This window comes from Chlorocebus sabaeus, chromosome 22, assembly GCF_047675955.1.
Source record: "Chlorocebus sabaeus isolate Y175 chromosome 22, mChlSab1.0.hap1, whole genome shotgun sequence".
Lineage (NCBI taxonomy): Eukaryota > Metazoa > Chordata > Mammalia > Primates > Cercopithecidae > Chlorocebus > Chlorocebus sabaeus.
The window spans coordinates 41895029-41920344 of NC_132925.1; the positions used below are offsets into that span (position 1 = coordinate 41895029).

The 25316-nt window shown below is 41.8% G+C and overlaps 1 protein-coding gene and 1 pseudogene across 1 annotated transcript in view; both read left to right on the plus strand.

The window, feature by feature from the left end:
* CASR (calcium sensing receptor) overlaps positions 1 to 23418 on the plus strand; it is a 33888-nt gene extending 10470 nt beyond the window's left edge. The window contains exons 4-6 of the mRNA XM_073009618.1: positions 11735 to 11965; positions 19160 to 19313; positions 20774 to 23418. Coding sequence (XP_072865719.1) covers positions 11735 to 11965; positions 19160 to 19313; positions 20774 to 22278 — 1890 coding nt within the window. The 3' untranslated portion in view covers positions 22279 to 23418. The remainder of the gene's footprint in view (positions 1 to 11734; positions 11966 to 19159; positions 19314 to 20773) is intronic.
* A 649-nt stretch (positions 23419 to 24067) lies between these two features.
* The window catches only part of LOC103228670 (heterogeneous nuclear ribonucleoprotein A1 pseudogene), a 34221-nt pseudogene continuing 32972 nt past the window's right edge, over positions 24068 to 25316 (plus strand).

Consider the following 25316-nt stretch of genomic DNA (forward strand, 5'->3'; position numbering starts at 1 on the left):
CTTGGACCTGTGAGAGAAAAAAAAAGCCATGACAGACAACAGTCACAACTGGGACTTTTAGTTGTGTAATAGAAAGCCCTAACCAAATTGGCATAAACAAAAAAAGAGGAAATGTAGTGGGTCATGTTACTAAAAATCTCAGAAGTGTTCCAGGTACAGCTAGGTATTTTCATCTCATCTTTCTGTTCTTCATTCCCCAGGGTTAGCAATTTTCAGCCTCTGTAGCAGCTTGAAGCTAGGATCTCCTTACTTCCCAAGATATCCTGTAAAAGTTCCAGAAACCACATTTATTGACCATTCCTAGGTAATGGATCCATCCCTAATGCTAGCAGTCCTCCAGACTACATACACTTAGAGTAAGGGGGGAGCGAATCTCCAGGGGGAAGTCAGGATGCCATTATCAAAAGGAGGAAGAAATAGAAGCAAAGCAGCCAACATTCAAAATGTCCACTACACAGACACTTCACCCAACCATGGCCCAGGTAAAGATATGTTCTCCTGACGCTTACATGGTCTGGCAAAATCCCCCCAGAAGAGAGCACAGATGGGAAAATGGGATCAGAACTCTAGGGAGGAATAACATGGGATATTGGCCAAAATGTCTTGAGTGCTTGGTGTGGATCTCCTTTGAGCCTCAGGAACCCAGGTTGTTGGGCGGGCATTCCAGAATTTGAGATCTTGGCCAGGGGATGAACTAGCAATTATTAATTCTCATTATTAAGACCTATATCTTCATCAGGAAATCAACTAGCAATTATTCATTCTCAATATTAAGGCCTATATGGAAATTTATCACCTATAATCTAATCCAAGTGTCCAGCTAGAACTCCATGTCTGGCTTCTCTCAGTTCTTACCCTGTAAGCCAACCTGCGTGACACCTCCTCACAAATCACTCATTAGTTTTTGGCACAGCATCTTTGCATAGGCCATAGCCCACACCAGAAGGGCCATCAATTTTTATCTTTCCTGTCATTTTCCACCATGAACATTTAAATTGTTTTCCAAATCTACTTTCCCCTGGAAGTCTTTTCAAATCATATTCCCACAACACACTTTCTGATTATTCTTGCTTCCTCATTTTTGATGTTTATATACCCAGCTTAAGCTTCCACATCTCTTCAGTTGACTGAAGTAGACACTTATTAGTTAAAATTCTGGTTATAAGGGTCAATCACAATTTTTTTTCCTTTCTCTCTCCTCAAAAAATATATATATCAATCAACTCATATGCCTCCAAAGTAGCACTAGCAGGTGATTTATGAGCATACAACCCACACTTGCCTTCTGACCTCTTCTTGGAGACCCTCAAGCCCTCCTCACATCCCTTCTCAGCTCTCTCTTCACTACTCCTTTGCTGTACTCTAAGCTTCCTAAGATCAGGAACCATGCCTGTATTGTTCATCTGTATGTGCAGAATGCCTGATGCCGGAATATTCATAGAATGAAGGAGTGAATAGCAGTCTAGTTGATTTCACCTGTCAGCACTACCTAGAGGCCCTTGCAGGGAACTGTTTGAGCCAACAACCTGTTCTTGAATCAATCACTGTGGCCAAGGTATTCTAGGCTCTGTTTGGACAAGCTTTGGTCACATCCCCACCATCAAGTTTGAATGGAACATCATGTAAGTACGAAATCACCTTCTTTCTTCTCTCAGGATGGTCATGCACAAGGTGTGCTTCATACTCTCCTGCACCTCACACCAATACTCACTAGTCAAAAAACAGGCATGCAGCCATGGTGAGGATGGAAGTCAGATGGAGCTGATCTTTCTAGGAATTGCTGGTACTGCTGGAAGTTGGGGAATGGGGGATAAATTGTGGGGACAGCCAGAGAAGATGGAAGGGAGATAAAAAAACATGGCTGGGATTAGAGAAGGGAATTGGGCCTGCATCTTCCCCCATGCTCTTACCACAGGAATTGGGCAAGAAGCATCAAGTTCATTACCTGTGTGACCTGGCCCTCATTATCTGTGTAAGAGCTGGAAGTCCTAGACCGGCGGGGGATTTCTAATCTCTAGCATTCAGCTTAATTCAATTGACGCAACTAAGAATGTGTGCCAAGAGGTGATTCCCATTTATGCTGATAATGAGCAACCATTTGACTTTAAAATCTTTTAGGGGAAATACCCTAAAATACCACAAGATGGGAATATTATGGCATAAAAGAATATGTTAGCTTCGAAGTGCATGCGTGTCCTGTATTTGCCCCTCTGTGAGATCTATGTGTCTTTCTTGGTGGTGTTTTCTTTGTGAACCTGTAAGTCTCTTTGTGTCTGTATGCTATGTTCTATGTTCAGATCTTTTTATTTGTTGATTGTTTGCTTTTTTGAGGCAGAGTCTTGCTCTGTCACCCAGGCTGGAGTGAAGTGGCGTGATCTCGGCTCACTGCAACCTCCATCTCCCAGGTTCAAGCAGTTCTCCTATGTTCAGATCTTTCTACTAGCTTTTTTTATTTCTCTTCCCCTTCATTTATTCTTTTCCCTCATATTACTCCCCAAATAAAATAAATAATTTGGAAACATATTATATTGGATAATAATCTCAAGTAAAATTTTATATTTCATTTTAAAAGGAACTGTCAGTTCCTTTTTAAAACATTTTTAAAAGCAAAAGAGGCCAGGTGCGGTGGCTCACACCTACAGTCTCAACACTTTGGGAGGCCAAGGTGGTTGGATCACAAGGTCAGGAGTTCAAGACCAGCCTGGGTAACATGGTGAAACCCCGTCTCTACTAAAACTACAAAAAAATTAGCTGAGTGTGGTGGCATGCACCTGTAGTCCCAGCTGCTTGGGAAGCTGAAGCAGGAGAATCACTTGAACCTAGGAGGCAGAGGTTGCAGTGAGCCAAGATCACACCACTGCACTCCAGCCTGAGCAACATAGCAAGACTCCGTCTCAAAATAAATAAATAAATAAATAAATAAATAAATAAATAAATAAATAAGAAAAAGAGTGTTCTCTCTCGTGCAGATATCTAAATTATCTTTTAACTTATGTTACTTTTTTGTGGATCAATGATTATCAATTTAAAGATTCCCTGTCGTTGCTCTTAAGAGTGAAATGGTTTTCATCTCCATCTTCCCTGTTATGTGAATTAAAGGCAAGATACTATGCAGAAAATAAAACGCCCAAATGCAAAAATTGCAAGTCAACCTGCCAAAAGAAATATTAAAGATGTTTAAAGAGGTGACTTAGAGATATGACTTGGTAAGCATAATAATTGATTGATTATAAGTGGATAACATACAAATTTTGAGTAGAAAACATTCCACACTTATGTGATTTTATTTGTATACCTGCTGTGAGGGCATATTACAATACAATTCAGGTTAGGATTTGAAGTAAGGAAAAAAAAAATCATTGGAGATGAGTCTTGAAGAGTAGATAGGATTTGTGGATATGGAGAAGGATCTACTGTACTCCTTGGAGGAAGAGTCACAAAATGTCCTGCTAAGCAAAAGAATATAGACTTAAAAAAATAGTACATAGTGTATGATTTCATTTATGCGACATTCTGTCTCTACTGACAGAAAGAAAGCAGATCATTGGTGGCCTAAGGCTGCGAGTGGGTAGAGGCTGACTTTAAGGGAAGGGACACCACAGAACCTTTTGGGATGGTGGCAGTGGTAGTTACCAAGCATATACATTTGCCCAAACTCAGAACTATACACTTAAAATGAGTGTATATAAATTATACCTCAAAAAAGTTGATGAAAAAAATAATAGAAAGTCCCCAGGTAGGGAAGTCCTGGCTATGCATGGAGATCAGGATGTCATTCAGGTTAGACCATTTTCCCAATTATGGCCCCTCATGTTGCCACAAGCATTACACATCTCTACCATTTCATTTTTAAAATATGTCCATTTTCTCAACCTACATTTGTACCAGTTAACCTGTTGTAACTAGAGATAGATAACTTAATAGATGTCTAATTTCACTCCTGCATGTAAGTAGGTAGTATAGTGTAATGGTTAACTGTTTGGAATCTCAAGCCAGACTGAGTTTGTTTAAATTTTAATGGCCACCTAATTGCTTTATGACCTCGGGCAGTCACTTAGTGTCCTTGTGCCTCACTTTTCTCTCTCACCTGAGAAATAGAGATCATGAAACTTATAAGTTTATTATGAGGATAATGTTAGTTAATATACACAGAGTGCTTAGGGTAGTGCCTATATACTATGTTCGGTAAATATTCTTGAGTATTATTCTTTCATAGGTGAGGAAGGTAAGACCCAGAGAAGTCGGAATGATTTTCCTAAAGTAATATATCTAGCTAGTAAGAAAGCCACATCTGCTCCAGGTGATCTGTTCCCCCAAAGAGGCCATAGGAGTTGCTAAAAGAACCAGTTTTGCCTTCTGAGCACCACATGCCTTCTAGCTCCTGAGAGGCTGCCAGATCAGCCAGTGGTCTCCAAGTGAAGACACTGGTCCACTACCTTGAACCCTGGGTGTTCGCCAATTGTCCTGACACCTCGGTCCTTACACAAAGAGAAAGTATAGTGTGCAAATAATTGAGAGTGGACACAATCAATCAGGTTGGAGTCTATTAAACATCTCTTTGTCTATCTTGAATATTATTGCATTTCTTCTTTCTAAAACAGTGCCTGCTTGGCCAGTAGTGGTTCTTCAATAAATACTTGTTGAATAAACAAATGAATAAAGAAAGAAAATGGGACAAAAATAACTCCTGAGAGGACAGTGACACAGTACCTAGAGACAGGTACAGATAAGGGAGATCAGTGATCTCAGAGAAGTGGTCAGAAAACTCTCACACAACAAACCACAGTAATGCTGACTTCATAAACTGGGGCTGAAACTTAGCTCTGCATTATCAACAAAGTAAATTACATGAAAGAAAACATGTTTTGGTAAGATTTTAAGACTATAAACAGGGTTTTTGAGGTACAAAGATCCAGAAACCATTAAATTTTAAATTATTCTTATATTTTTAACTGATGTAGGCCCCCTAAGAATCTTTATCAGGAAAAATTTATTAGCCTAATTTGTACTAATGAATATGCCTAAAAGAAGAAAAGAAGCAACTTCAAAAAAATTATTTTGGCCTTTTTATTTGGTTGCTTGTTTTTGTTTGTTTGGGTTTAGAATTTAGATCATATTTTCAGTCTTACTTAGCCTAATTCAGTCCAACTGAACTGGTTAGAACTTCCAGTATAATCTTGTGTAGATACAGTGAAAACAGATATTGCTGTCTGCATCTGATCTCAGGGGGAAAGCGTTCAGTCTTTCACCACTAAGTATGATGCTCACATTCACAGATGCCCTTTACAGAGTTGAGGAAGTTCCCTTTTATTCCTATATTGCCGAGAGTTTTTATCAGGAATGGAGGTTGGATGTTATCAGTACTTTTTCTGTATCTATTCAGAAAAGCATGTGGTTTTTCTTTTGTAGTATATTAATGTAGTTGAATGTCAAACCAATCTTTCGTTCCTGGGATTAATCCTACTTGGTCATAATGTATATTCCTTTTTGTACATATATTTGTGTGTTTAATTTACTCAAATTTGGTTAAGAAATTTTGCTTCTATGTTCATGAGGACTATTGATCTATAGTTTTATTTTCTTGTAATATCTTTGCCTGGTTTTGGTGTCTGAGTAATGATGACCTCAGAATGAGTTTGGCAATATTGACTCCTTTTTTGATATTCTATAAGACTTTTGTAGAATTTGTATGAATTCTTCCTTAAATCTTTGGTAGAACTCATCAGTGAAGCCACCTTTAGTTGGTTTTCTTTGTGGGATTTTTTTGTTTTGTTTTGTTTTGAGATGGAGTCTCGCTCTGTCACCCAGGATGGAGTAAAGTTGCGTGATCTTGGCTCACTGCAACCTCTGCCTCCCAGGTTCAAGAGATGCTTCTGCCTCAGCCTCCCGAGTAGCTGGGATTACAGGCATGAGCCACCACCACCAGCTAATTTTTGTATGTTTAGTAGAGATGAGGTTTCACCATGTTGACCAGGCTGGTCTCTAACTCCTGGCCTCAAGTGATCCACCCACCTCGGCCTCCCAAAGTGCTGGGATTACAGGCATGAGCCACTGTGCATGGCCTGTGGGAAAATTTTGAACTGCAAATTCAAATTATTTAATGGATAGAATGCTATTTATGTATATATGAGTCAGCTTTGATAGTTTGTCTTTCAAAGACTTTGTCCACATCGTCAAATTTATTGGCATAACTTTATTTGTAATATTGTTTATGATGTTCTCAGACTATCATTATAATGCCTGCAGCATCTATAGTGATGTCACTTCTCTAATTTATCATACTGTAAATATGCATCTTCTCTCTTTTTTCTGATCAGTCTGACTAGAGATTCATCAACTTTATTAATCTTCTCAAAGAATCAGCTTTTGACTTTAGTGATTTTTCTCTATATTTTTGTTGTCTATTTCATTTATTTCTACTCTGATCTCTGTCATTTCCTTTCTTCTGATTTATTCTAGTTTAATTTTCTCTCCTTTTTCTAGTTACTCATTTGGAAACTGAAGTCATTGATTTAAAAACCTTTCTTATAATATAGACATTTAGTGCTCTAAATTTCACTGTAAATATTATATTAGCTGCATCCCTCAAATTTTGATATGCTGTGTTTTCATTTTAATTCAGTTTAAAATACCTTCCAACTTTCCTTTTGATTTCTTCTTTGGCCCTCAGGTTTAGAAGTGTGTTATTTGGTTTCCAAGTTTCCGGTGATTTTTCCAAACATTTTTCTGTGATTTGTTTTTAATTTAATTCCATTGGAGTCAACATACTCTGTTTGATATTAATATTTTTAAATTTATTAAAACTTGCTTTATAATCCCGAATATGATTTATCTTGATAAATATTTTGTGTTCTTGAAAGGAATGTATATTCTGTTGTTGGGATGACTGTTCTGTAAATATCAATTAGATCAAGTTGGTTGATAGTACTGTCCAAGTCTTTTAAGTCTCTTATATTTTTATTGATTTTCTGCCTACTTCTTTCAGCTAATACAGATGCCTTATTGACCTTATTTTTCTCATTTATCCTCAGACTGATAAAAACCTCCTCATGGGCACCACTTGTCCACATAGTCATGCTGGATACCTACAGGTTTAATATCTATTCTATTAATCATGCACTCAAAAGACATAGTTTGAATATCCACTAAAATCTAGGCCCTCTACAAACCACTGGAGATACAGAAAGAAATAACACAGTTCCTGCTTTAGAAAAGTTTGGTCTAATGAAGTGTAGGTACAAAATTCCTAGCCACAAAGATTCTGAGGTGCTTCCTTTTCCAGATAAGATGTTTACATTGCCATGTCTTCCCTCCTGCCTACCCTTTATCTCCCTGCCACATCTGAAGTTGGACTTGCCATGTCTCATTACTCAACTCACTACACCAAGTATCCTAGAGGCTACCTTGTTATCAAGGTTCCTGTCAACTACAAATGTCAGTTTCACTAATTAAGTCATATTTGGATTTTTAAAGTCCTTTTCCATGCCTTCCTTTTTGTAACAGCTTTATAAGATGTAATTCACATGCTATACAATTCAGTCATTTAAAGTATACAATTAAGTGGTTTTTAATATATTCACAGTTATGCAACCATAACCACAATCAATTTTAGAACATTTTCACCACATTAAAAAGCAACTGCATACCCTTTAACTGTCACTCCCTAGGCCCCCAAAGCCCCAGTCTTAGACAAACACTGATCTACTTTCTGCTTCTGTACATTTGGACTTTCCTGGATATTTCACATAAATAAAATCATAAAACATATGATCTTTTGTGACTGGCTGCTTCTTCCATATTATAACATGTATCAGTACTTCATTCCTTTTTACAGCAAAATAGTATCCCACTGTGTGGATATACCACATTTTATTTATCCATTTACCCAACTGATGAACATTTGGGTTGTTCTCACCTTTGGTTGTTATGAGTAATGTTGCTATGAACATTTATGTACAAAGGTTTGTGTGGACATAAATTTTTATTTCTCCTAGGTATGTACACACACACACACACACACACACACACACACACACATACATACACGAGTAGATTTGTTGGGTCAAATGATAACTCTATGTTTAACTTTTTAAGGAACTGCCAAACATTTTTTCCAGTGTGGCTGCACCAGTTTACATCCCCACCAGCAGTCTATGGAGGATCCCAAGTTCTCTACGTTTTGTTCAGCCCTGTTTCTTATCTAATCCCATACCTTTTTGATATGAATCTAGCCTCTTTTTTTGCCTTGGCTCCTCTTTACTTATCTTCTGCATTTCCCCTTGTTCTCTAGACATACCTGATTCTTGAGAAATTGATCTCTTTACTGGCCCCATAACACATCATGTTTATTCCTAATGTGGTATCTTTGCCCATGCTGTTCCACGGTTTTTAACACCTTCCCTCCCTCTGTCCTTTTCCAGCCAAAATATTTACTATGCCTCAAGCCTGCATTGATCATTTCAGCCCTTTTTAATTTCTATCTCCTCTGAGTTTCTCTGTACTTAGAGATGATACCCCATCAGTAAGCAGTTACCTGTATTTTATCTTGTACTGTTTACTGCTTCATTGAATATTTATGTCTTGTATTTTATCCCCTAATCCATATGAAAACTCTATGAGGATGGAATAACCATGTCTTGTAGTTCTGCAGCCCAGTTCAGAACACACAGTGAATATTTTGTAAATATTTCCTAGTTGATTTATTCCAATAGTATAAAAATCCAGTCTTGTATTATGGGTTTTTTAATGAATACTTAGAAACTTTAAGAAAATGATTTTTGATTGTTTCTCCTTTGAAGTTAGGATTATGGTGGAAATCTCCAGCCCATGCCACCAATAATGCAGAAGACTTGTAGCCAGGGATGAGCTTTAAGTCACTTGTCTGTCCAGTCTGACCAGTGTGAAAGATGACCAGCTAATTATAAAAGGTTCTTGTTCAGTTCCCCTCCCCGCTTCTACCTTGATGCCAGGAGAATTCCACTGCAGAGAACTAGTGGACAAAGGAGAGAAGCAGCTTGTTGCCTGGCATGTTAAGAACCAAGGAACTGAAACCTCAATAGGAGGAAGAAATGTATGCTAACTACTACAGCTTTACCACTATATATGCATTTCAATAAGGATGTGTTACTGACCTCTGACAAATATTTGCCACGGACACTGTAAGCAATTTATATTGGAGGTGTAGGATGGTGTTGTAGAAAAGCCATGTTCAACCCCCAGCTCCAGCACTTAGTGGCGGTGTGACTTTTGCAAGTGTCTTGACCTTTCTCTGCCTCAGTTTCATCATCTAGAAAATGAAGATACTAATAGTTCTAATCCATAGAGGTGTTGTGAGGATTAAATGACATAGTGCGTATTAAGTATTAGAAGAGTGACTGGCACATAGGAAGTACAAATAAGAGGTAGTTTCCTACGTCTTCACTTTTCTCATCTCCTTTTCCACATGCACAGACACATGGCATGTGGACAAGATAGTGGAAACTCTATGATTAGGATGAAACATTTGCACTGACAAGTCATGGTAGGTACATGGGCTCAAAGTATAGAGGGCTTTGGAAGCTAGCTGGAGAAGTTTGAAGCACATTTTATCTGAGTCATGGTAGGTCCCCAGCAGGAAGTGGGAGGGGCATGATTACGGCATGGAGAAGGATGAGCTGGCCATGTCAGAAAGGCCCCCGAGCTGCTAAGAGCAAGGTTTCGAGCAATGCAGGAGGAGGGGCAGTATTAAAGAGCAGAAGAACTGCATGTTCCTCTGAGGGCAAGAAGGATGTGTCAGGACAGGGATGTGTTGGGGTAGAGACAAAAGGATGTACACCACTCTGAGTAGGAGGAAGTCAGGTCACCCCAACAGTGAGGAGGGATAGGAAGTGGAGGTGGAGGTAAAAGAAAGGAGCATGTCTAGAACACCTCCTCTCCACTGACTGCCTTAAGGCCTCAGTAAAAATGAAGGCAGACATGGTTGTCAACCATCAGAGAAGGTGAGAAGTCACAGGAGAAGACACAAAACTTAGTAAGAGGCATTCTCCATCTTTTTTGAGGATGGCTCAGCAGTTGGTTGCAGAACCAGCTAGGAGGGAGTGAGGGGTCCCTCTCCTTCATAGACCTGAGTGGAAAGTCAGGGCAGCCAGGGCCTGCCAGTGGAGCAGTGGTCACAGACTGCAGGTTAGGGGAGGTGCCCAGGGTGCTATGCCTGTGAGCACATACAGTCTATCATGGACTCCTTCCCCAGGCATATCTTGGAGCTACTTATGGATAAATCCAAGTGACTCCTCTTCTGTATTTAATCTTCCTTACTATAAATCAATGTTTGTTTAAAAATAGAGTCAATACAGATATCAATTGTTAAGAAGCAGTGCCATCTCTGGAGTGGAGTGGGACAGGAGAGGTGCTGGCTCATTCCACGCATTTGTCACGCATATCAGAATAATGCACGCCTCAGAAAGGCCTATTAAGGCCATTCATTAGATGGGCCCAGCCCAAACGTTGTCTCAGTGTGAGATTAGACATCGGATTTTAGGTACCTTAAAAGCAATGATAAATGGCCGGGTGCAGTGGCTCATGCCTGTAACTCCAGCACTTTGGGAGGCTGAGGCAGGATGGTCGCTTGAGCCCAGGAGTTCGAGACCAGTGCAGGCAACATAGTGAGACCCTGTCTCTACAAAACCAAAAAAAAAACCAGCTCAGAATGGAAGACTGCTGGAGACTCAGGAGGTGCACTGGAAGCTGTGCCCTACACTCACAGGCTGGACCCTGCCTTACTCTCATGTGGTGTCACCGTGACACAAGGCTGGCCTCATGTGAAAGATAAGAGGCTGAGTGCCCACTGCCTCCTCTTGACTGATGTCAGGAACATGTGAGGAAGCAGAGCCAGGAGTCCAGCGATGCTGCAGTAGAGCATAGCAATTAAGAGTGCAGGCTTGTGACCCTGGATGAGATACTTAAAGTTTTCAGTGCCTCAGTTTCCCCAGCAATAAGATCAGCTTAATACTATTTGTTGTGAGGATTCGATTAGATAATGAATATAAAGTACTTAGGGTCGTGCCTCAATGGTAGTAAAAATGACTGATATCTAAAATGTTTACATGACTAACATGTGATATGTGTTAGTAATTATTATGATGACTTTTTTGTGCAAAGACTTTGTGACATAGAAAACCTTATAAAAATTCAAGGATTTGCCATGACTGACAGCAATAATGGCCAGGGCTTCACCCACAACCTCATCTATTTCTTCCTTCCACCCCACTCTGTGAATTTTGGCAGCAAAGCACTTCCACAGCTGCAGGATCACAGGGAAAGAAAGTGCAGAGAATAAGTGCACTCAGCCATTTCTCCTCTCCTTCCCCAATGCCCAGCTCAGAAGATGCCAGGGATGGGCTCTGGCTTATAAATCCTGCCCCTCCTGGGGCACCACCAGGTGATGGCACACCTGCAGGACCTTTGACCTGGCCAGTTGCCAGGTGAGATGTCTCCCTTTCCTTTCCCCATCTTCGAAAAAGTGTTTCCTACCCTAATTGTAATTTGAATAATAATTAAAGCCCATGGCTTACCAGGGCTGCTGCTAACACAGGCAAGTACTTTGGTGTGAATTAGAAAAAGCTGCCTCTTCCTTAAGTCACATTCCTCCCACTTTGTTAGAACAAGATAGTTTACCGTCGTTGTACAGGGCACAGCCTACCTAATTGGTTCTATGTGGCAGCCATGTGGCTTGTACTCATTCTCTGCTCCTCTTTAGGTCCTGAAGCACCTACGGCACCTAAACTTTACCAACAATATGGGGGAGCAGGTGACCTTTGATGAGTGTGGTGACCTGGTGGGGAACTATTCCATCATCAACTGGCACCTCTCCCCAGAGGATGGCTCCATCGTGTTTAAGGAAGTCGGGTATTACAACGTCTATGCCAAGAAGGGAGAAAGACTCTTCATCAACGAGGAGAAAATCCTGTGGAGTGGGTTCTCCAGGGAGGTAGGTGCTGTCCATCAGAAAACCAGATGTCTCCACCAGGGGCAGGAAACTGTGCTGGGCTTTGGGAGGGCCTTTGGTTTCACCACTGGACTTCCAAAATAAAGAGTCCACTTCCCTGAACTCTCTGGCTTCTGCAATCTTGGGGCTCCCTGTGAAATTCGTAGTGTTTAGTGTAAAGAGAAGAATCTCCAGAACCTGAGCCCAGTGCCTTCCTACTGTATTGAAACAGTTTCATTTTTCACAAATATGACTCCCTAGCTAGTCATAAATTTTCCTTGGCTAAAACTTTCACTAACCAGAGCAAACTATTTAAGCAAATGTAAACATCGGTCAAGTCAGTGGCTCTCAGCCGGGCCGAGGCCAGGGGAGACAAGTTTTAGAGTGGAAGGGACTGCTTTTGGGTTGTCACAATGACCAGGAAGTATTAATGGCCTTCAGCGCTTGGGGTCCAGGGATACCAAGTGTCCAGCCTGTGTGGGACAATCTTACATGACAAAGAATTGTCCCCACCTCAATGACCAGTAACAGCCATTGAAAGACACTGGAGTCCAAAATGGAGCTGGATGTTTTCAACTGTGTCATTCGGTGTTGTCACCACCCTCACAGCCTGGACAGTTCACACAGAGGTAGTTCACTGTCATCCAGACAGCCTGGGGCTGCTGAACTGTAAATCAAAAGGATAATTTATTCTCCTTCTCCAGGAGACCTATAACAAAGAGGAAGATGCTTGTGTTCCTGAGTATCACTACATCTGGAAGCCTGTTAATAACCAGAAGCCCACCCCTCAGTCAATTTGCACTTAAGGGAGAGAAATGTGATACATTGGAATGATGACCATTCTGTGATGTTTGTGTCCTAGAATATAGCAGGCTGCTGAGAACCCAGGTCCTCTGTAAGAACACAGATCCTAGACAGGGCATCCTCTTAACTTTCCCTGGAAGCCTGGATAAGACCCACCACATTTCTTTTTTTTTTTATTATTATTATTATTATACTTTAAGTTCTAGGGTACATGTGCATAACGTGCAGGTTTGTTACATATGTATACTTGTGCCATGTTGCTATGCTGCACCCATCAACTCGTCAGCACCCATCAACTCGTCATTTACATCAGGTATAACTCCCAATGCAATCCCTCCCCCCTCCCCCCTCCCCATGATAGGCCCCGGTGTGTGATGTTCCCCTTCCCGAGTCCAAGTGATCTCATTGTTCAGTTCCCACCTATAAGTGAGAACATGTGGTGTTTGGTTTTCTGTTCTTGTGATAGTTTGCTAAGAATGATGGTTTCCAGCTGCATCCATGTCCCTACAAAGGACACAAACTCATCCTTTTTTATGGCTGCATAGTATTCCATGGTGTATATGTGCCACATTTTCTTAATCCAGTCTGTCACTGATGGACATTTGGGTTGATTCCAAGTCTTTGCTATTGTGAATAGTGCCACAATAAACATACGTGTGCATGTGTCTTTATAGCAGCATGATTTATAATCCTTTGGGTATATACCCAGTAATGGGATGGCTGGGTCATATGGTACATCTAGTTCTAGATCCTTGAGGAATCGCCATACTGTTTTCCATAATGGTTGAACTAGTTTACAATCCCACCAACAGTGTAAAAGTGTTCCTATTTCTCCACATCCTCTCCAGCACCTGTTGCTTCCTGACTTTTGAATGATCGCCATTCTAACTGGTGTGAGATGGTATCTCATTGTGGTTTTGATTTGCATTTCTCTGATGGCCAGTGATGATGAGCATTTTTTCATGTGTCTGTTGGCTGTATGAATGTCTTCTTTTGAGAAATGTCTGTTCATATCCTTTGCCCACTTTTGGATGGGGTTGTTTGTTTTTTTCTTGTAAATTTGTTTGAGTTCTTCGTAGGTTCTGGATATTAGCCCTTTGTCAGATGAGTAGATTGCAAAAATTTTCTCCCATTCTGTAGGTTGCCTGTTCACTCTGATGGTAGTTTCTTTTGCGGTGCAGAAGCTCTTTAGTTTAATTAGATCCCATTTGTCAATTTTGGCTTTTGCTGCCGTTGCTTTTGGTGTTTTAGACATGAAGTCTTTGCCCATGCCTATGTCCTGAATGGTACTACCTAGGTTTTCCTCTAGGGTTTTTATGGTATTAGAAGACCCACCACATTTCTATTTGCATTTGACTTTTTATTATCACCTTTGAGCATCTTGACCACCACTTCTTTTTTTTTTTTTTTTTTTTTTTTTTTAGATGAGGTCTAGCTCTCTTGCCTAGGCTGGAATGCAGTGGCACAATCTCGGCTCACTGCAGCCTCTGCCTCCAAGGTTCAAGCAATTTTCCCACCTCATCCTCCTGAGTAGCTGGGATTACAGGCGCACCACCACGCCTGGCTAATTTTTGTATTTTTAGTAGAGACGGGGTTTCACCATGTTGGCCAGGCTGGTCTTGAACTCCTGACCTCAGGTGATCCACCCTCTTTAGCCTCCCAAAGTGCTCTGGTGACAGATGTGAGCCACCGTGCCCAACCATCTTGGACCACTTTTTATAACATAACCAAAGATTCACTTCATCTTCTTATCAAATGCTTCTTAGGTTGGACAGGTTCCTGATGAGATGCTACAATTTCACTGTTACCCAGTATGTAGATGGGTTACCCCTGGGAAGGTCTCCTATAGACAGTGAATCTCATCCACAGTGTGCCATTTTTAATAGCTTCCATCTCAGAGGGTGGGTTCTCAATTATAAGCATGTCATGACCTTTTCCAGATGGAGATTTGGGGGTTCCAGATGTTGTATTCCTCTGTCCACTAATTGTACCATTGTCTAATTTATCACGCATTTTCACTGACTAGAGTCTAAATTGATCAGCTATACTGCCACCTGTTTATCCCTGTTGGATCATCCAGGTTATCTTTCACCCCCATTAATGCATAGAATTGAATTCTCTAATGGCACATGTCTCCTCTCCACTGCAGCAGGGAACTATCTCCTGTACAGTTCTCCATAGCCCTAATGTCCTCTCCCAGGCTATGTACATCATGGGCTTAAACATTGATAAATGAATAACACAGGGAACTCTCATAAATTCAGTCACTTATATTCTTGGAATAGTTGACACAGTTACAAGTTAAATCTAATTTTTCCACAGAAACATTATCTCAAACCTAGCACACAGTGGATACTCAACAAATCTTAGGATCTACTCTATTATTTTCTGTACTTTTTGTGGAAATGACCACAAAAATACTATCTATATTTAATTATAAATTATATATTAATAACTTCCCTACATGTTTCACAAAGTTGTTATTGAGATCAAATGAGATCAAGGATGAAAAGCGTATGATAAACTGAATCATACTATTAATATATAAATCCAAAGTATTATTAATATGACATTATACTTAACTGATGTTCTCAATTTTCTTACAAATGTAACACTAAATTTAGAGCTAGATAGATCTTTAAAGATCCTTTTATCCAAGCTTCCAATTTGAAGTTGATGCCACTGAGGTTTTGGGATGCAAAGGTGACTTGTCAGGCCAAACAGATGGTCAGTATAAAAGCTGAGACTAGACTCCAAGGACCCTAACTTAGACCTCAGTGCTCCATTCCCTACACTACACTGCCAATAATTCTTTCCTTGTTTTGCTGCAACAAATAAGAAGTAAAAGAGACACCTTAATTAGGGGCTTGGAATTCAGATGAGCTTCCTTGGCCGGAATTGGACAGGCATCTTTAACAAGACTGTTGAGGAGCCTTGGAGATACCTGACTGCTTTTTGGAAAAATGGATCTTTCTGATGGCTACCTCAGCCCACTCCTGTGGTGATAGGATTTCTCTTTAGCTGATGGTTGCTGAAGGATGCAGTAAGAGGACCCAGATGGAGACATTCTTCTAAGCCTTGACTGGTATAAAGCAGAGTCTGGTGTAGTGAAAAGTGCAGACTTTGAAGACCGACCTCATCACGAATCTCAGCTGTCCAGTCTCAAGCCATTGTGTGACCTTCAGCCTGTTCCTTAACTATTAACAAGAAGAGAAAAAGATGCATGGCAGACATTGCTATCAGCCCTCATTATTTATACTCCTTTTTTTCTTTAAAAATAGAACTCTATTTTAGCTGGACATATGACTACCCAGATTCAAGTTGACATTTTTCAGCCTTCATTTCTACTAAGTGTGGCCACGTGACTAAATCCTGGAGCATGGGATGTAAGTGGCAGTGTTGTGGGATGATTCTGGGAACCTTCTTTAAGAAAGTGCTTGCAGGTATCCTTTGCTCTCTTCTTCATACCTTCCTCTGTCTTGCCTCCTGGAAACCAAATGCCACTATCAAGGACTATGAGGCAAAGACAAACATGTCAGAACCACCAGGTGGAAAGAGTCTAGGTGTCCAACATTGTGGAGTGCTATATCACTCTAGACCACATCCCTAGACATTTATATGAGACAGAAATACAGTTCAGTCTTGTTGGAGTTATTATTTTGAAATTGTTGGCACTCACAGCCTAGCAGAAACCAAGAAGGAAAGCTACTAAATTTATTTTGTGATGATAATATAATCTTGATACCAAAAACAGATAGAACAATACAAGCAAAGACAATTATAGGACAATATTGTTTATATATGTAGATGCTCAAATCCTAAATAAAATACCACCAAACATAGACCAGCAATGTATAAAATAAACATCATCTCCTAGTAGAGTTAGCAGTGAATGTACAGGAATGTAATGATAGCCAAACTTTACAAAGTTCATAAATGTAGCTTATTACATTAGCAGAATAAAAGATAAAAGTTCTACAATGTCAGTAGACACAGAAAAAGTATCCATTAACATTCAATACCCTCTCAGGTTACAAACAAAAATTTCATTAATCTAGGAATAGAAGAGAACCTCCCTTTACCTTGGTAAAGGATACAGCAACCATCATTCTTTTTTCATTTTATTTCTTTTAAGTTCTGGAGTACATGTGCAGGATGTGCAGGTTTATTACATAGGCAAATGTGTGCCATGGTGGTTTGCTGTACCTGTCAACCCATCGCCTGGGTATTAAGCCCGACATGTGCGAGCTCTTTTCCCTAATGCTCTCCACCGCCCCCTACCCTTTCCGGACAGGCCCCAGTGTTGTTCTCCACCCTGTGTCCAGTGTTCCCGTTGTTCAGCTCCCACTTATAAGTGGGAATATGGGGTGTTTGGTTTTCTGTTCCTGCAAAACGTAATTCATCACATAAACAGAACTAAAGACAAAAAGCACATGATTATCTCAATAGACACAGAAAAGGCCTTCGATAAAATTCAACATCCCTTCATGTTAAGAACTAAATAAACTAGGTGTTGAAGGAACATACCTCAAAATAATAAGAGCCATTTATGACAAACCTACAGACAATATTATATGGAATAGGCAAAAGCTGGAAGCATTCCCCTTGAAAACTGGCACAAGACAAGGATGCCCTCTCTCACCACTCTTATTCAACGTAGTATTGGAAGTTCTGGCCAGGGCAATCAGGCAAGAAAAAGAAGTAAAGGGTATTCAAATAGGAAGAGAGGAAGCAACCATCATTCTTTAATGGGGAAAATTTAGAAGCATTCCTAGTGTGGGTTTGGAAAACAGGGCCTTTAGCTTTCATTCAGTGATCAAATGGGTTGGCAACTTAAGGACTGAGAGCACATCTCTGAGGAGACCTTGTCACCATAGTTGAAGATGATTATGTGAGTTGTCCTATTCCCTCCCCTTCCCTTCCCTTCCCTGGGTCACGAGAGTCTTGGCAATCATCAGGTCCATTACTGCCTTTCCATTCCTCATTCATTAGAAGATAATGTCAATCATCTTCTGTTCAAGTTTTTTTTAACTCCTTTGTCAAGCCAGTCATTTCTGCTAGAAACAATGACGGTTATTTTACTGCTTTCTGTGTTTGTAAGACATCTTACAAAGTAGTAGGTAGAGGGGAGACTTAATGACTAGACATTATGGAAATAGTAAGAGCCCTACTACGTATTAAGCATTACTCCAGGCTTTGTACCTGGGGTTACAAAGATGAGTGAGAAGTGCTCTCTACCTTTAAAATGCATATGCTGTTGCAAAATGGGCTTCATTCTTATGATACATTTATTGTCTTTGAAACATACAGATTGTTAGATAGTAAATAACTAATTAATTTCTAGAATAAATACTCAATTAGTTGGTGCAAAGAATGAGATAGAAGCAGGACTTCTTGAAATGGTGAAGCAATGATAAAATTGGACAAAACCGACAAAAACCACTGAAGAACCTGGAAGTTAACCAAAAGCACACAACAAAAGGTGAAGGCTTTTTTGTTTGTTTGTTTTGTTTTGTTTTTAACAAAAACTAATGAAATTCTGGTAAGAACACTGGTAGTCTGTGGCATTTTAGCCTGGGCCTGCTCTTCAGTTGTTTCTAATAATTTGGTTGTTTTTTGGGTTTTCTCTATGGCAACCATATCATCTGCAAATAATTACAGTTTTATTTGGTCCTTTTCAAAATGTATGCACTTATTTTTCTTGTCTGATTCCATTAGCTAGGACCTCCAGTGCAAAGTTAAAGGGTAGTGGTGATAGTGGACATCCTTGTTTTAAATGGAAATACTTTTAATATTTTCTCTATATGAATGATGTTTACTCTAAGATGATTTTTGGTACCCTTTTTCAAGCTAAAGATATTTCTTCCCACTCCTTTTTTACTAAGCTTTTATCAATAGTTTGTGTTGAATTTCGTCAAATGCTTTTTATTTATCTGTTGGTGATCATATGATTTTTTCTCCATTAATTTGTTAATACAGTGAATAATACTTATAGATTTGTCTAATATTAGACTTTTTTGCACTCCTGAGCATAAACTCAACATGGTCATAATACATTTTCTTTCTTAGGTCCTTTGAGTATGTTGTCTAGTGTTTTAGTATTTTTCATCTGTTTTCAAGTAGTAGAAAGTAGTGGCGCTTTTCCCAGATCATCATAGAATCCCATGCGTGTGTGTGTGTGTGTATGTGTGCATGCACATGTGTGTGTGTGCATGTATACCCACTTGCCCACAGGCATCTGTCTCTTTCACAGATATCAGAACCAGGGACCTCTGGACCTCCCTTTGCGTGGAATGGGCCCAGCATCTGTCACACTGATTCTTGTGCCTAAACTCCCCCCTCTTACATGTTTTGAAGAGACTGTAGGGTTGGCCCCTGACCCTACAGCTACAGCCACTCACCTTTGTGCTGTCTGTCCTCCAGGTGCCCTTCTCCAACTGCAGCCGAGACTGTCTGGCAGGGACCAGGAAAGGGATCATTGAGGGGGAGCCCACCTGCTGCTTTGAGTGTGTGGAGTGTCCTGATGGGGAGTACAGCGATGAGACAGGTAAGGGAACCCCTCTTGGGCACTGTGCAGGGCTTGGTCCACTTCGGAGGCCTGGGGTCAGTGAAGCCCATGGAAGGGCTGGGTTGAGATGGTGCTTTGCACAGTTTCTCATTTAACAAGGGTATGTCTGAGCATCACAAAATGTTGATCATGGAGGTGGAATAGAAAAAGAAAGTTAGATGTTCTTTTAATACCGTGAAAGCTAACAACACCTATTACACATCTTTCTCTTACTTTATACTGCTGACCAATATATTTCCTTTTTGTTAGAGTTTAGTGGCCCTGAATGGACAAAGTTCTGTCTGCTCCAGACTCCAGAGTTAATAGGCCATGATAGAATTGCCTGCTGGCTGCCTGGCACTGAATTTGCTATCTTACTTGTGCTTTTCCTGTTTCTCTGGTTACTTTTAGGTGGGAATAATAAGTAAACCTATCCTATAGAGTTTTGAGAATTAAACGATTAATATTGGTAATGCACATGGTAAGCTCTAGATAAATATTTGTTAAACAAAACTTTGGCATTTTAGAAGTACTCTATAAATATTAACTATAGTTGATATTATTATCTCATGTTATCCTCACCCCAATAATGGCATTATTGCTGCTCCCATTTTACAAATTAGGAAACTAAGGCTCTGAGAGGTTAAGAAACTTGACCAAAGTCACATCACCATTAAGTAGTACGGCCAGGATTCCATCCAGATCTCTAACTCCAAACACCCTGCTCCTTTCACTGCCCAAAACTGCACACTGCCTGGGAGTTAGCAGAGACTTAGTAAACAGTTGTCAATTGAATGAGTCTGCAGCCTCCCTCATCGAAAAGCTGTGGATATGGAGTGAGGAAAGCATAGGTCATGTACGTGGGATATTCTGCCTTGATCTAAAGGAAGTCTGCTCTGGCGTGTCTACAAAGCCCATCCATATATCCAAAATAAATCAGTCTCCATATGAGATGTCAGATATGTTCATTTGCTTCACTAGAATAGCCAGTTTACTGCCCATATGTATCCCACAACATCATGTTGTAAACCTCAAATATTACCCAATAATATTTAAATAAATAAATCAGGTTAAGCTTGAATCATTCTGTGAAGCGTTGATGGACCATGCTAGACCTCTGGTGTGCAGGGCAGCCACCTGTCCAACAAGGTTGATCATTCCCTGCTATAAACCATCAGCAGGTAGTGTTAAATGAAGCAAGGGCCCCACCCATGTCATGTGCAAAGGGAAAACAAACAAACAATAGAACCATCAGAGTTACATGAAATTAACCATGTTATTAAACATGTTGGGGTTCAGCATATTTTTTGATAATGTAAAAATCAGAATGTTTTCATCAAAATGAAGAAAATATGTAGTGACCACATTCAAAAAACTATGTATTCCCACCACCACATGTACACTCACATGTTTTAGTCTGTGCCACACAATAACTCACTCTTCACCGGGACATTTTACAGATGCCAGTGCCTGTAACAAGTGCCCAGATGACTTCTGGTCCAATGAGAACCACACCTCCTGCATTGCCAAGGAGATCGAGTTTCTGTCGTGGACGGAGCCCTTTGGGATTGCACTCACCCTCTTTGCCGTGCTGGGCATTTTCCTCACAGCCTTTGTGCTGGGTGTGTTTATCAAGTTCCGCAACACGCCCATTGTCAAGGCCACCAACCGAGAGCTCTCCTACCTTCTCCTCTTCTCCCTGCTCTGCTGCTTCTCCAGCTCCCTGTTCTTCATTGGGGAGCCCCAGGACTGGACTTGCCGCCTGCGCCAACCAGCCTTTGGCATCAGCTTCGTGCTCTGCATCTCGTGCATCCTGGTGAAAACCAACCGTGTCCTCCTGGTGTTTGAGGCCAAGATCCCCACCAGCTTCCACCGCAAGTGGTGGGGGCTCAACCTGCAGTTTCTGCTGGTTTTCCTCTGCACCTTCATGCAGATTGTCATCTGTGTGATCTGGCTCTACACGGCGCCCCCCTCAAGCTACCGCAACCATGAGCTGGAGGATGAGATCATCTTCATCACGTGCCACGAGGGCTCACTCATGGCCCTGGGCTTCCTGATCGGCTACACCTGCCTGCTGGCTGCCATCTGCTTCTTCTTTGCCTTCAAGTCCCGGAAGTTGCCAGAGAACTTCAATGAAGCCAAGTTCATCACCTTCAGCATGCTCATCTTCTTCATTGTCTGGATCTCCTTCATTCCAGCCTATGCCAGCACCTACGGCAAGTTTGTCTCTGCCGTGGAGGTGATTGCCATCCTGGCAGCCAGCTTTGGCTTGCTGGCGTGCATCTTCTTCAACAAGATCTACATCATTCTCTTCAAGCCATCCCGCAACACCATCGAGGAGGTGCGTTGCAGCACCGCAGCTCACGCTTTCAAGGTGGCTGCCCGGGCCACGCTGCGCCGCAGCAACGTCTCCCGCAAGCGGTCCAGCAGCCTTGGGGGCTCCACTGGATCCACCCCCTCCTCCTCCATCAGCAGCAAGAGCAACAGCGAAGACCCATTCCCACAGCCCGAGAGGCAGAAGCAGCAGCAGCCGCTGGCCCTAACCCAACAAGGGCAGCAGCAGCAGCCCCTGACCCTCCCACAGCAGCAACAATCGCAGCAGCAGCCAAGATGCAAGCAGAAGGTCATCTTCGGCAGCGGCACGGTCACCTTCTCACTGAGCTTCGATGAGCCTCAGAAGAACGCCATGGCCCACAGGAATTCTACACACCAGAACTCCCTGGAGGCCCAGAAAAGCAGCGATACGCTGACCCGACACCAGGCATTACTCCCGCTGCAGTGCGGGGAAGCGGACTCAGATCTGAGCGTCCAGGAAACAGGTCTGCAAGGACCAGTAGGTGGAGACCACCGGCCAGAGGTGGAGGACCCTGAAGAGTTGTCCCCAGCACTTGTAGTGTCCAGTTCACAGAGCTTTGTCATCAGTGGTGGAGGCAGCACTGTTACAGAAAACGTACTGCATTCATAAAATGGAAGGAGAAGACTGGTCTAGGGAGAATGCAGAGAGGTTTCTTGGGGTCCCAGGGATGAGGAATCGCCCCAGACTCCTTTCCTCTGAGGAAGAAGGGATAATAAACACATCAGATGCCCCAAATTTAGTCACACCATTTTAAATGACAGTGAATTGACCAATGTTCCCTTTAAAATTAAAGGAGGAAGAACCTTGTGTTTCTGTGGTTGCATTTCAAATCATTGAGATCTCCATGGTCAGATTTGCTGTTCGCCCACATCTAATGTCTCTTCCTCTGTTCTGTCCCACCCAATAGCTCAGAGATGAAACTATGGCTTTAAACTACCCTCCAGAGTGTGCAGACTGATGGGACATCAAATTTCTGCCAACACCAGAGCTGAGAGCCTGAAAGACAGAGTGACACCAGTCCTGCCCAATGCCTTGACAACCGACTGAACTTTAAATGTTCACAACATATGCAGAATGTATCTCCTCCTATTTATGAAAACCATATGATATTTGCTCTCCTACCTGCTGCTGCTATTGTGTAACATCCAGAAGGTTTGCACCCCTCCTATACCATATGTCTGGTTCTGTCCAGGCCATGACAGTGATGCCATGTTTAGATTCCAGGATCACAAGAATCACCTCAAATTGTTAGGAAGGGACTGCATAAATCAATGAGCTGTATCTGTAATTAATATTCCTGTATGTAGTTTTATCCTTAGGAAAATGCTTCTGTTGTAATAGTCCATAGACAATATAAACTGGAAAATGTCAGTCTGGTTTCTATAAGGCAGTATTATTGAGCTCTATTTCCCCACCCCACCATCTTCACTCCCACAAGCTGAGCCTTATGTGAGCCCCTTCAGTGACTCAAGGGTCCAGAAGTCCCTCCCATCCCTACCCCAAAGAATTCATGAAGCCAGATCCACCCTGTCCCTGTGCAGAGTAAGCTCCCAACTATTGGCCTGCTAATAGCTGCAAGGGTAGGAAAGCATGGTTCCAAGAAAGATCCACCCTCAAATGTCAGAGCTATGTTCCCTTCAGCAGTGGTGTTAATACTGCTGGTCACCCAGGCTCTGGAGCCAGAGAGACAGACCAGGGTTAAAGCTCTGTCTTGGTTATTTGCAAGCTGGGTGACTGTAGGCAGGGAACCTTAACCTCTCTAAGCCCCAGCTTCTTCGTCTCTAAAATGAGGACAGTAATCATTCTTTCCCCTCAGAGCTCTGATGTAGATTAAATGAGATAATGTATGTGAAGTACTTTAGCCTGGTGCCTAGCACACAATAAGCATTCAATAAATATTAGTTAATATTATTATTACTGATACTATAATAATTATTTTCCCTTCAAATACAAAATGAAACATACATATTAACCATTCAGATTGTACCAGCTAGCCCACTGATCACCATCACTCTCTCTACAATAAGCCCAAGAGCTCTGGGGCCCAACACATGGGGTCAGCCCTAGTAACACTGGCTCATGGTGAGGAAGCCAGAAAGCTGGTCAGCCCCTCAGGCAGCCTGATGCCCTGTCTCTGTAGTGTCAGGGCCTGGACCTCCAGCATCCAGGGAAGACCATCACCTGTCTAGGAGGAAGTTCTCAGATCACTCTCAATGCTACTCTTAAGCTGAAGTCAAACCGTTGCAATTAAATCACCTGAAGCCTCAAATCGTACAGCTCTTGGTGACTTCTTCCCCTAACCACCTCCTTCCAAAGGGGCTCCTTTTAGTGATTTGTAGGGCAAATTAGTTGACTTGATATTTGTTAAGATTATGATGAGAAACCATTAGAGGGCACCATGTGGGAGCACAACTGTGAGCAGAAGGTGGTGACTCAGGACGACCCGAGTGAGGTACCTGCCCCCTACCCAGGAAAGGCACCACCCCTCACCCAGCCTGTGCCCCCCTGCAGTCATGCCTCTCACAGAGCTGAGTGGGGTTTTATATTTAACATTTTACTTGGTCTTAAAAAAAATGCTGAAAATATGATGGTTTCAGAATAGCTACGAAGGAACAGCCTCAACAGAATGTCACATACTTCTCCCTCCGGAGTTTGACTTCAACGTCCACCTCACCTATGGAGCTTAAGGAGGAAAACATAGGTTTACAGTGAGCTTTCATTTCACCAAGTGCTTGCATATAAAGGAGTCTCTCCCAATAGTATTGTCAGAAAGGCAGATACAGCAACACTGTGCCCATTTATACGCAGCAGGTGCAACTCAGCCAAAATCAGGGTGTGAAATACAAACTTTCATTATTTTTCTAAAACAACTTAATTTCTATCTCAAATTCCCATCCAGCCTAGTAACAGAAACTTCATCTGAGTCAAATCGGGGTTTTCACAGTAACTTCAGTGTTTTCTGAGTCAATTTAGATGTTTGGGGATCAATTCGGAGGTTGTTCCTTCTCCCCTCCAGGAGGGTTTTTGTAATGTTGGGTGGGCCTCCTCAGTCATCGGCAGCTCCCTCATGACATTGCTGAGAGCAATCTTATGTGGCCTTCGCTGGCGTGCTCTGAGGCATCGTGTCCTCATCTAGTCCCATCACGGGATTCGTGGTGGTTTTCACGCATGCCTCACTGTCCTAACCAGTAGGTCCCTGTGGGGCCTGCCAGCTCTTGCAGCTACCTCCATGCTCATCCCTGGGGCCCAGAAATCACTGGCAGCCTCACTTCCACATCTACTTGATTGCTGTCTCCCCATGACAGTACACAGAGCTTATGGAGGCTAACAAAGACTCCAGGGTACCAGAGAAGAAACAGGGTACATGTCTCCAAACCTGAATAGATTTCGTAGTGGGCAGAATAATGGTCACCTGAAGATGCCCACGTCCTAATCTCTAGAACCTATGACTGTGTTGTTACATAGCAAGGGTGAATTAAAGTACAGTAGAATTAAGATTGCTAGTCAGCTGACATTGAGATAGGAAGAGGGTCCCAAATTATCCAGGTGGGCCCAGTGGAATCCGAAGGGCCCTTAAATGTGGGTGAAGGAGAAGAGTCAGTGTGAGAGCGATACAGTATGAGAAAAACACCACCGGCCAGTGCTGC